This window comes from Ambystoma mexicanum, chromosome 1p, assembly GCF_040938575.1.
Source record: "Ambystoma mexicanum isolate Mex_15411 chromosome 1p, UKY_AmexF1_1, whole genome shotgun sequence".
In the NCBI taxonomy this organism is placed as follows: domain Eukaryota; kingdom Metazoa; phylum Chordata; class Amphibia; order Caudata; family Ambystomatidae; genus Ambystoma; species Ambystoma mexicanum.
The window spans coordinates 1347266081-1347279159 of record NC_090921.1 but is presented as its reverse complement, the minus strand read 5'-3'; the positions used below and the strand labels follow the sequence as shown (position 1 = coordinate 1347279159).

General features: G+C 46.0%; 1 protein-coding gene across 1 annotated transcript in view; it reads right to left on the bottom strand.

Annotated features, from left to right (window-relative positions):
• Positions 1 to 13079, bottom strand: part of RASIP1 (Ras interacting protein 1) — a 263056-nt gene that overhangs the window by 31139 nt on the left and 218838 nt on the right. Inside the window, exons 10-11 of the mRNA XM_069607023.1 lie at positions 11379 to 11551; positions 1110 to 1257 (exon numbers count right to left, since the gene is read on the bottom strand). Of these exons, the coding sequence (XP_069463124.1) occupies positions 1110 to 1257; positions 11379 to 11551 (321 nt within the window). The remainder of the gene's footprint in view (positions 1 to 1109; positions 1258 to 11378; positions 11552 to 13079) is intronic.

The following is a 13079-nucleotide window of genomic DNA, read 5'->3' as shown; positions in this document are numbered from 1 at the left end:
CAACCAAGATTGTTTGATCTTAGAGTTCATGGGAACAGTATCAAATTCAAGGTGGACCACGTGTAGGGGAGTATCCTGGCATACGTACAGCACTTTTTTCCAGATTGTCCCTTTCCATATTTAATAAATCAACTTTACTGTTCGGATTCCAAATTACAGAACCAGAAGTGGTCACATTTCCTAAGTAAGCCTTGACCAACAGGGCTGTCGAATGCCCGCCATGTTTTATGTTGATCCATGTCAGTGGTAATCGAAAGCTGGTGACATTCACTATAGGGCGCCAGGTGTTTCCATTATTGATCAGGAAGCCCAAGAACATGCTTTCCACAACAGATTCTAGTCTATGTGCTCCAGTTCACCAAGAACATTTCCTGTCACGTGTTCCCAATCCCATCATCTACCTACCACAGCTTGATCCAGGAGTTATGCATCATCTGCATTAGAACATATCTGGGAGTGGGGGAGAGTGCCAAGTTACGGCAGGAATATCTATCTTTGACCAGGGCCACTGTGAGATCTGTGACTCATGAATGAAAAAGAAGTGAAGCTGAGGATGCAGCCCTCTTTTCAGCCTGTATTCACATTGTTCTATTTGAATAGCCTCCCCCCGCCTTGAGTCCAAAGAATGTGCATGACAATTCTGAACCTGATCTGATGCAATAGTTCACAAGGAGTGCCCCAATTTGCCAACTTTTTCCATTGTCTGTTTCTCTCAGCAAAGTCTGTGGCAAAGTCCTAATTAGAGGCAAGTGTGAGGCATGTGGGTACTAGGCATGATTAGAACTGACTGGAGGAGGACTTACTGTTTGCTATCTCTTCATTGGGTAAGTCCCGTGCTACTGGGTGGAAAAATCCCACCGAGCCACGTTGGGCAAGAGTGTAGGAACAGAGACTATTCATTATTTGCCACATTCTCCTTCATCGCCTCTGGAAAATCCCACATGCTGGATGTCGCCTGCTCAACCGCAGGTGGTAGTGCTAGGAGAATAATTAGAACGACTTCCCCTTACTACTTCTCTGGCAGGTCCCATGTTGTGTGCTGCCACCTCGTCATTTCCAGGATTAGGGTTTGGATTAGGGTCACTGCGTCTAGAGAAGAGGCTACTTACTGTTTGCAATTTCCTCCTTCTCTTCCTCTGGAGGGTCCCACGCGGCCGGGTGTGCCCTCCCAACACCGAGGTGGTAGTTCCGTAGCAGGTGGTTGAGCTGGGCAGCAGAGAGGATGGAGTAGTCATTGTGTAAGCGAGACCAGGAGAGCTGTTTGGGGGGGATGTGTGGGGAAGAGAAAAGGGAAAAAAGCACAAATGTTATAAAATATGTTAAGTCTGTCTACCAACATGGCTGTTCTAATATCACTCCAACAAAGCTTCCATACTCTGCAGTCAATGTTTCATGACACACGCTAAGGCTATCGTTCTACAGAGTTTACAAGGCAGGCTTCCAAATCTTATAGATATAAGTCATTAGACCACAACTCTTCACCACTAAACCCTTTATATATTTAGCACAACATCTTGACCATTGGGTAACACATTCTGCAGTTGGATCACATCCCTTTATTACTAAATAACAGCAAACCACTGTACCATTAGCCCAGACCAATAAATCCCTGCACCACAGGACCACTCCACTTACACAGAAAATGAAAGTTACTGGGCCTCATTACACGGACGGCGGTAAGTGTTTACCGGTACCGGTAAGGGTACCAGTGCCGGTAAACCCTTAGCGCCTTACTACGAGGTCCCTTTGTGGGACCCTACCTTAACAGCTGGTTTTACCAGCTGTTAAGGACGGGACCCGCAAAGGGACCTAGGAGGTAATTACGGTACCACAATTTGCGGTACCGTAATTACCGCCTTCCCCATTCCCATTGAGCCCTATGGGGCAAAAATGGGAATGGGGAAGGGCCATGGTGAATGGGGAATTACCGCCCCCACACACCTTGGAATAGGGTGGGAATTCCGCCATTCACCATGGCCGACTCAGTAAAATACCGGCGGCAACCATGGCGCTAATAGCGCCATGGTTACCGCCGTCCATGTAATGAGGCCCACTGACTGTTCTGACATCTGTACGCATAGACTGCATTCCTTCACACCAGCGGTGTGTCACCGCAGTAAACTGACAGGACCAGAGTATTTTGTGCAGCAGCATTCGTTTAAAAGAAAAGCATGATAGGTGCATGCATAATCACACCACCCACAGGAGACTTCCCAAGTGCATGCCCCCAGTCCTTAACACTGGTCCTTAACCACGTGACTAATACTATAGACTTTTAAGCAGAACGGGAGGAAGGCCTGTATTGAGGAAAGGGGACTATTGACTAGGAGGTCAGTAGCCACTACTGCGGGTAACTTCCACTTATGTCTCTTCTTAAAACGCACGTCTTGCCTTTCCTCCATACTTTTAGGAGATTGAATAGAACCCTAAAAAAATGGGAGGATGGCACACACATGCTGAACGTCACCTAAAATCCCTCAACTGTTTACAGTTCATTCAAAAATGTTCTGCAGAGTTGCCTGTCCAAATTGAGCAAGAGGAATGGCCCATAGAATTCCTTTCAGAGGCATAGAACTCTGAGAAGGCACCGATGCAGCATTCACCCTCACAAAAGGGGCTTGCATATCTTTTGGGTGTATCACCTTCCTCATTTTATAAAAGTCTAAAAGGTGGCGAGTGCTGCCTTAGAGGCTTGTGTTCTAGGAGTGGGTCCTCTCTGCTCTGTACATCCCAAGCAACTGAACCGCAGAGCGAATTTCTCTGGTGCAGTCCACATCGAAATTCAGAACTCTACTCATATCTAGTTTGTGCAGAGTTCTCTCTGTGTCAGTTTGAGGCTGGAAATGCATCAGGGGGACAGGGCCTCTGTATCCTTGTCCTTTACTGCTTTTTATCGTGTGTTCTGTCGTGTTTTCCGCGCAGGAGTTCATGTGGGACTCCTGGCGGTGCAGCTCTCTCTTTTGGTTTGGTGAACAGACCCATGGGATACCCTTATGGCACCCATGGGTAGGGGTACAACCCTGTGCCCCTAGTGTATGTTTTTGGGCACCTGTGTGTGACCCACAGAGCAGGGTACGGGCTGGTGGCAGCTCCGTGCTGAACTGACTGGTGCCCAGAGCGTCCTCCATTTTGGGATGCCCAGGCCCTGTCATTGGAATCGGTAGATTCCTGATGGAGACAAAATGTTCCCCATGGCCTCTTGCCTTCCATCGCCTGTTACCTTGATCTTCCTGAAGTCCTGGGAAGCCCTGACTCTGTCCCTTCCCCCTGAATGGCTGTTGGGTGGAAGTTCCATATATGGTGTTGTCGTGAAGTCCAGGCCAGACTGGCTGGAGCCTTCCCAATGACTGTATGTTGTGGGTACGCCTGTGGGTGGGACCTGGGTGAATGGAGTGTGTGACAAATACACATTCTGTGTTGTGGGTGTCTAGTATCTGGTGTTTGACACAATGACTGAGACATCCCTGCCCGAAACTGGTATTAATGCAGTGTGGAGTGTTGAATGGCTGGGTACTTGTCCCAATACACATAACTTGTTGTGAGTGTCTGGAGAGAAGTGAATGGCCTGAATGCACTATGTGCCTGATTGGCTGCCTACCTGCATGAATGCCCTTAGTCGTGATTGGATGCTTGAGTATGGCCCAGCGGAATGAATGGGAGATCAACAGTATATCTGGGGACCTCTCACTGCTAGGGATCGTGTTCAGAAGCTGAAGTCCACTACGACGAGTAACTGGAGTAACTGAAGCTTGACCTTGAAGCCCTGCTGGACGAGAAGAATTGCTGTTGCTCTCCTTCACAATCTGAAAGCTGCTGTGTCTCCAAGGGCTGACCCAGAGAGGACCTGGTAAGGTGCCCTCTTCCCGAGCTACGAGGGACCATCGTGCACCAGCTGATCTTTGCCAAAGCTCCCTGGTAGACAGACCTTCGACAGGCTGCCGACCCAAGACGGGGACTGCTGCGGAATACCAAGGAGAAGCGCCCAGACTGTTGTCCGCCACTGTCGACGACCGCCGTCACCGACTGGAGCCGCCGTGCTCCCGTTTGCCTAAGAACTTTCGAATCCAAGGACACTCTCGTCCGATCGTCGCCGCTGTATCCTGCTGGAGAAGGCCTGACCGTCGACGCGCTTAGGAGCATCCGCCGGTGGGTTTCCCGCCACCCAAAGACCACAGAGACACCAATGACTTGACGCCCTTGCTGGGCCACAGTTCTTCAAACTCTTTGCGGTCCAGAACTATCGACACTGAGGTGCCCCGCACGCCTCTTCCTTGCAGGACGTTTACGCTTCCCCGTCAACGAGCACCGCTAGGAACGAAGCTGCCACTTCACCATCGTAGCTCATCCTGTTCTCAGTCGGACGTTCGACGACCCATGACTCCTGCCTTAAAGGGAGGGCACTCAAGAAGGGCCGTCGATTCCCCGACGAGGAACGCTACAACGCCAGGTACTTTGGGATTGCAGAACTATTGGAAAGTCTAGTGTGTACAATATATGGACTGGGATTGTATCTTTATTTTACAGGTTGCCCAGGTGGGGGGATCTCCACGCAGAGCTGTGTTTTATGGTAGTGACCAGTATTCTGCCACTTGTTCAACCATCTTGCTTTCCTTCCTCTCTCTACTGCTGGTTTCCTCTTTATTTATCTGTGTGACATTTTGACAGTATAGTTGATGCACTTCAATGAGATTTGATAAGATTTGTGGTACCACTGTAGAACTGTATATATTTACCATTGTTGATTTTCTGAGCACAAAGTGAGATATAGTGATAGTGTACATAACCTTGAATATTAATTATATAAAGACTGTGTTTTAACCAATACGGTGTGGGGACATTCCTTTGTGGGTGCTTGGGGACTACACTGTACTTAAGAACCAGCCTGAATCACCTCCTGAGAAGCTAGGCCATGATTGCTCGTCCATTGCTAACACAATAGAGAATCTTGGCTGGGGTCCTCTCTCTGTGCCTCTCCTCTACCATATAGAGAGTTGAAGTACAGACCCCCCCTCCAGTCTTTACAGTCAGGACCGGTAGAAAGAGCTGGAAATACAATCTTTTGATTTAGATAGAATTCTGCAACCACTATTGGAACCAATGAAGGGTGGATCTGGAGAACCACATTGTCTTTGTAGAAAGCAGTGATCCACCAAGATTCCAAAATGTGATCCATTATGTGCAGAGTCTGATTTGTGAGAAGCCTATTCTCATCTGCTGAATCTGCTTGTACGTTCAATTCTCCTCCCAGATGATTAGCTACGGTGAAGATGCTGTGGACTTGCACCACTTCCTCAGCATCTGTGCTAGCCTGAATAACATCTGTGCTAGCCTGAATAACTGAATAGACAAAGCACCCTCTCCTGTCATTGAAGGAAGGTAGAAATACCTTTCCACAGTCCAAAACACTTTGTGCAGCTTTGGAATGTTGATGCATGACTCCCAATCTCAACGTCACACAGATTGTGATCTTGCAAGCTTCCCATGGTTGAGCCCCACCCTTTCAGAGAGGTCTGTGATGAAACAGGTCTTTCGGTCTGGTGCACAGATAAGAGCCCCAACTGTCAGGTTTGCATCTTCCATTCACCAGTAGAATCCGGCCTAAAATTGTCTGATAACGAAATCAACAAATGTGTGGTTTGGACTCCAGAACCCAACTTTTCATAAAGTGAAGTTGGGTCTCCTTCATGTGGAAGCTGGCATAATGGATGACCAGAACACTGGAAGCCAAGAAAGGCCTACAAAAAAGAAGGGTAATTGTCTTCGACGCTTCACACATCTGGATGCCGACCAAGTGAATGACTTTGGTTCTGTCCCGGAATGATCTGCTAATTTTAGTGGCCATATCAACTGAATGTACCGAATGATTTGGGCTGAGGAAAAACGATTTCTTGGAGTCCAAGACCTAGTGAAAAAATTGACTTCAGAGTCATTTGAATATACCAGAGTACCTCTTTGGGTTCCAATGCAGATGAGCGGGTCAGGTAGATTAGTTTAAATGTGGATTCCTCTCTGACTTATATACTGTTAGCACTTCCTTTAGTTATGTAAAGATAACCCTCAATGTTGAGCTCGGCCCAATGGGTCAAACGTTGGGCTGGCGTGACTGACTTATTGTTGATAATCTGAGGAACGTGTGATGAGGAGGCTACATTTTATGAATTCTGCCAATCTATCGCATATAACCAATCCCCCTCCTGGAATGCAGCTGAGGTCCATGCTAGCATTATAAAGTTGAACCGCTCCACTGAAAGATAGTCATTGAAGTCTGAGAAGTTCAGAATCGCTTGCAGTCCAGCCTTGCATTTCTTTGGAACTGGAAAGAAACAATAACTGAGTCCATCATGGAATGAGTTCTATTTCACTGTTGTGTAACACTTTGGAAATCCCCTTGCTCACGTTTAATGTAACGTGTTGAAGGCGAGTGGGGGAAGTTTGAATCAATTTCCAACCATGGAAATGATCCATGGATTTGGTGGTTATGGACTTCCAAACAAGGAGATGCTGGGAAATCATGCCTTCTACTGGAGTCAATTTACATTTGGCGTGAAAGTCATCAGTGCTTAGGATTGTCTGCAGAGGAGGTCATGGTTCTTAATAAGCCTTTGGTGGACCCATGCCTTTTCCTTGGAGAAGCACCTGAGGAACATGCTTCCTCTTCCTCCTGTTTTAAGGCTTGTTTGGAAGCCACAGAATACTTAGAATCTGCAATGTCTGTCTCCCTCCTGGTTAGCATAAGTAGCCAATTTATGTGGTTGATTTGCAATTGCAGTTAAAGATTTGGCCACTGACGTGTTGGCCTTTTCTTTGGACATCCTTTATATTCGGGTGGAAAACTGGAGGTCATCAAATGGCAGCACTGCAACCTTTTCCTTGCCATCAGAAATTAGGTGTGAGCTCCTTAGCCAGGCCTTTTGTCTGATGTTCAGACCCACACAAATGTTTAGCTGCTCTTTTAACATGGCCCACTGCAACCTCCAGTATATTGTAAACAATGTATTCCTTTCCACTATGCTCACCCGAAATAGCTATTTCCGATCAGACAATATTTGTGTATATTTATTGTATTAATTTGAAAAAAGGGAATGTCAATTCTAAACAGAAATGACTTGCAACAACACATTTAGAGATGGCGGAGGCAGTCCCACGAAGTATCCCTGTACATTAGCTCAAAGATTGGAACAAGGGATGAGCCAGTTTATATCGGCAAAAAGAAAGTGCAACATATACTAGGGACAAAACAGACAGAAAAAGTATATATATAAGAAAGCAGGTGACATACAGAGATACAAAGTAACCTATAGGGGCAAGTGATATAAACTGAAGAAGAGTACTATTTCTAAATAAATAATTAAATTATGCATCACTTAGGCATCCTATATCTGACGAAAATTCAGTTTTGGCCTTCCATACACTGACATTGTCTGCAACCAAAATTGCATTGGCTTGGCACAGGTGAAGAACACTGTTGAGGTGTACCTTCTTCTCCACCCTGCCTGCAGCTCTTTTCCTTCTTCCTTCTTACAACAAGGGGTCTGATTGTGCAGTAGAGGAGTTAGAGGAACCCAATACTGCTGAGACCACTGCTGAGTGAGAGGGTGGCTTAGTGGACAGGTGCATCTTCTTGTCTTTTTTTTGAGGGAGCACCCATTTGGGAGGTCTACCTGATTTTGTTGGCCTCCCTAATGTCATTAGGTTGAATTTGAACTCCTGATTTTCCTCTTTGTTTGTGAAAGAACCACTGCCAGAAGTTCTGATTCCAAAGGGGAGTTCTATCGTCTGCAGAAATGGAAATGGCTGTCACTGCTGACTGGGGAAAGGCATTGATGGAGCATCAACGTTCTTTCTCTTCAAAGTTATTTCTCCTCCCCAGCAAATTCTAAACTTAGTCACCTCCTCAGAGGTATTCTTCCTTTCCTCTCCTTCCCCCAGAAGCTCACTGTCTCCAGGGCCCTGGTTCTCTCTAAGCTGGACTATTGTAACAGCCTCTATCTAAATCTGCCTGCCTCTACTCTCCGCCCTCTGCAACTTATCCAGAACAGGACTGCAAGACGTGTCCTTGGCCTCAAGCCCAGGGATTGTATCTCTCCAGGACTGAAATCTCTGCACTGGCTCCCAGTGGCTGTGAGGATTAAGTTCAAAACCCTCTGCACTGTCCACAAGGCCTTCTGGGGCCTGGGGCCAAAATACCTTCAACTCTCTCTTCCTAAATATCTTCCTTGTCGACCTCTTCGCTCTTCTGGCTCCAACTCCCTCAGGATCAGTCATTTCTCCAAGCAACGAGTTGGTGGTAGATCTCTCTCTTCGGCAGAGGCCTCCCTCTGGAACAGCCTTCCAGCCTCCCTGAAACTTGAGGAGAACCATCTCCGGTTCCGGAAGCACCTCAAAACCTTCCTCTTTGCTTCTGCTTTCACTCCCCCTCTCCCCTGTTGATTTTCCGGACAGATACTGCACTGGATACCTGGCCTCCCTCTGATCTTGGGGCCAGGCCCGCCATTTGCCAACCTGCACTGCCTCCCTGGCAACCCCTGCACCTGGGGACTGTTTTTTGTATCCTTACAGTCCCCCTACCCGCTGTTATGTTCTGCACTTACCATACACTTGCTGGCCGTTTTTATGTATCTTATTTATTGTACTATCCCTTGTACTGCACTTCCCACCTCTCCCTTTCCCCCTCGCACTTTTCCCTTTCCCCCTCCCATGCACTTGCGCGATCTGAATAACACCTGGCCTAGAAGGATCGCTGTCTGTCTTCCCTTTGTTCCCTCTCCCTTGCCTCATCGCGCCTTGAAACACTTGTGTATAGGCGCGTTATAAATACCATATCATATCATATCAGATAGGAAGGCAGGTTTCTAGGATCCTTGTCTGTGGGTTTGGGCCCAGGTTCATGACAGTTTGCAATGGGACTGCAACTAGAGGTGGTAGCGCTGACCCATGATATATCCACCAGTGGTGATGCCAGCAAAGGCACTGGAGGAGAACGATCCTTTGGCAAGGGCAGAGCCATAACAATAGGCAGAGTTGATGGAGCTCTGGGTGGTACAACTTGCTATTGTACTATAGGCATAACCTTTTTGAAAATGTTTGCAAAAACGGTCTACAGTTCACAAGTTGTTAAAAAGGAGTGAAATCTCTCAAAGGCAGAGTCCTCCTGCCATGGAGATTTATTTAGAGTGAAAGTGATCAGCCAAGATGGGAGAGCTTGTGTGTATAGGGGGGCAGCTGCTCTGGCTCTATCCTATTGAGGGTTTGGCAATCAATAGAGCATGGAATGTGGAGTCTAGAGGATGCAAATTCACATTGAGAGGGAGGAGACTAATCCATCCTTGGAAAAGCAGGAATGGGTGGCATGAGAAAGTTGGTGGCACCACTGCCCCGGACATTCTTTGAGGAAATCTCGCTTGGATATTACTGCTCCAAGATAGGAGATAGTCCTGCTCTGACCTATCCTCGACCAAGGGCTGTGCCACTCCAGTGGAGGGCTGTGCCCAATCCAAGCCAGGGTCCCTGTTTTGCCATGGTACACTTTACTCTCATGTGATGCAGTGAGGGCATGCAACACCTACCTTTAACCCCAAAGGGGTGCATCAGTGGAAAACTGGAGCACATTTGAATGAAGGTGCATCTGAAGCAGAATTCTGTTGGGATGATCGCTCTCAGGTTTCTATGACACAGACCTTGCAGAGATATGAGAGCCGGAGCGCCCTTCAGTTTTTTTGGGATATATGTGTAGAGTCCAAATAGCTTTTCTAACAGTATTAGTCTCAGGTATACCCAGATTCTAAAAAGGTAGTCTGTGCACCTTACCTTTCAACCAGTGTTAGTCCACTTAGGCAGAGACCCGGTAATAGAGACCATAACCACCTGAGGCTTTCCACATGATGGTGGACCCCAAGTAGCTCATGAAAGAACTCAGGGAGAACCTACTGCCCTGATACCACACCAGAAATGTGCAAATGAACAGGATGCTTCAGTAAATAGAAAAGTACTCATCGTTTTACAGTCAACAAACTCTTCAGTGGTGTAAAATCTCTTCCCACCTGTTTAGTCAACCTTACAGAGCTTTAACAGAAAGAGCGACGCAAAAAGCATGACCCTCCCAGGCCTGATCAGGCCCAAGACACTCCAAGTATTCAGTATGCAGATCGGCCTACAACAAAGGCCTACCATAGGAGGCGCAATGTCTGAACCCCGACTCCTTGGCTCATATAGACGGGATGAGATGAAGAGTATCCACTGCTCGATGCAATTTCCACAAAAACGGAGAAAAGGACTTGCGATTGCAGCTGGGAGCATGCATGGGGAGGTTGCTGATAATTTATTTACATTCATGCTGAATCCACAACACGCTCCGATCCTGTCCCATTTCTGGGATGAGAGAATCAAGAATTGGGTACTCCCCTTTTTTTTGTTAACGGGGGGGGGAGGTCAGATCTGTACAATGGGGAGAATGTTAAGGTGCAATAAGAGAATGACAGATCGCCCCTCTCTAAAGTCCCCTATCAACTGTGACACTTTTTACACACAACTTACAATTTGTATTACTCTCTTCTCTTTTTTACAAAAAAATTTAAAAACATGTGATCACTTACAACATATTCATAGATCAGGAAAAAATCATTAGACACATACTGTAACAATTAATTTCAGTGTATTGCCTCATTGTGTGGATAGTAATCATTTTTGTACAACAGTTCTTTTCGGATTTTCGAAAATCTGTGTTTAAAAAGTGTTGCAGTTGATAAACGTGTATAATCTACCAAATGACTGAGTAGTTTTCCGATTGAACTGCCTGATGTCCAAGAGGGGACTTTAGAGAGGAGTAGTCGATCTGTCATTCTCTTATTGCACCATTTCTGGATGCCATCCCACCAGTATCCAGGAAAATGACGGGATGGACGAGTGAGCTATGTTTGCTGTTTTTGTATTACTTGTACCACCCATTACAAAGCTTTTAAGGGGAAACAGATGATAGAAAAAGAGGAAGCAGGAAAGCCAAGGTGTCAGTAGAAGCTTGTCAGACCAGAGATGTGCAGCCATCACTTTCTTTTGCATGCCAAGGAAACAGAAAGCTTTCTCCAAAGGACAGGGGGAAGTATAGTTAAGCAACAGGCTAGTAGGATTCGGCACAATTGTCTCGGGAGGATAGCTCAGGGGCAACTCCCTCGCCTTGGAAGCAAGGCGACGCACAGCACCCCAAGTTCGATCCCCAGGTCCGCGCTTAGAAACCTCTAGGTATTAGGGGCGTTATAAATAACCAATCATCACAAGCGTAAAACTGAATATTGCTATGTGTCAACATGTGTCCCACTTGTTATCAGATCTTTCTGGATCTGTATGCTTCTGATTAAGACGGTTCACCTAAGCAGCCATCTTACCTTCAGAAGACTAGTTTTGGGTATGCAGAGTAGGTTGACAGTGGTGGACAACTTCCGGAAGAATTCAGCAGCGATATCGCCCAGTCCTACACCCTGCAGCCAATCGAGCAGGAGGTCAAGGTTCGTGCGAATCTGGACTGCCTTCGACCACTGATAGAAAGGCTCGCCGTTCCCTGGATGGAAAAGTGGATGGAGTGAATCAATGTAAATACAAGAAGGGGGCGGACAGCACCTCTTTAAAAAAAAGACATTCAAGTACTCAATGATGAAGAGGTGAGAAGGGGATAAGTAGAGAGGGGATTGGGTGAGAAAGCAGGAGGGTATAGGATGAGAGCAGGGCGATAGCATGGGGAGGACAGAACAAATGGGATGGAGAGTGACATGGTGATGGAGAGAGACGTTGGAGAAGTGAATGAGTGAGAGGAAGGAGCAAAACAAAGGGGGAATGGGAGTGGATTAGAGAGAGTAGTGCAGCAGACAGAAAGAGGTGGACGTAGAGTTATGAACAGCTTGCGGAGGGTGGTAGAGAAGTAAAGACAAGAAAGGGAACAATGTCACATTGGGATTAAAAGAAAAACAGCCGTACACCAGATCAAAATGCTTGATAAGTACCTAGGACAATACTGTTGACAGAACATCTATCACATTGGTTCTATCTAGTGTTCAATTTCCTATAAAACTGTAACTTGCAGAAAAAAGGTAATATAAAAGTTTCTGACACAGTCTGTGTTGGAATAGTAATGTTGTGTTTTACAAACGCTTTCTAAGAATAAAATCAATTTTCTTTAATGTGTGTTGTGATTTTTGATTTCTTATCATTTTTAAATATAAATGATTTGTTTGATTTAAATATATATGCTCTGGCACTGCCCACGCTAACACATTTGCAATCTTTCCAAAAACTTCCAATCTATTACATAAGATATACTCCTTATTGCAAATGCATTATCCTTCCTCTCTGTGAGTTGGCATACCGAGGTCATGATTTAGAATAGAGCAGGAGGCCCTAGAAAGTCATTTGTGCCGATTACCCAATTTAGGGTATTCGGAACAGACAAACAAGAGAAAGGAATGTTATAGTCACAATAGCACTTTAAGCATTGTCTTGTTTTAAGGTGATTTTTAATGTTTTTATATATGTGATGAAATGATATCATGTTTTGATAATTGGATAGGGATTTTTTTAAGTCAAAGAATAAAGGTGTGTGAATAGATGCCACCGGACATATAAGGCAACAATTATTACATTTTGGATCAGGGGTGCAGATGTTAAATTGCAGCCTCTATCTGCCAAAACCTTGGGTCACAGCAGCTGTCAGGAATGCACATCTGACCGTTGAACCTGTCCTTTGGCACCGAAGAGCATGTGCTACAGTTGTCAGGAGACTGGTGCGGCAGGCGCACATGTATGCACTATGCTTTTGGCATGGAGCTTTATGAAAGGGGGGCTTTGAATAGCAGGCCCCCCTTTCTGAGACGAAATTACCTGCATCATTTAATTATTTAATAAAAATCAACAAAACCAGGGCTGTCACATTCTCACCAGATGGCAATCAGTCACAATGCACCTTCAGTATTGATGCACTGTGCCGTTACCCACTTGGCCAGCTCCCAGAAACAGCCCTGGAACAAGAAACAGACACACATATTTCTAGCACCACAGACAACCATTTCAAGATCAATTGCAGATGCTTTACAGGC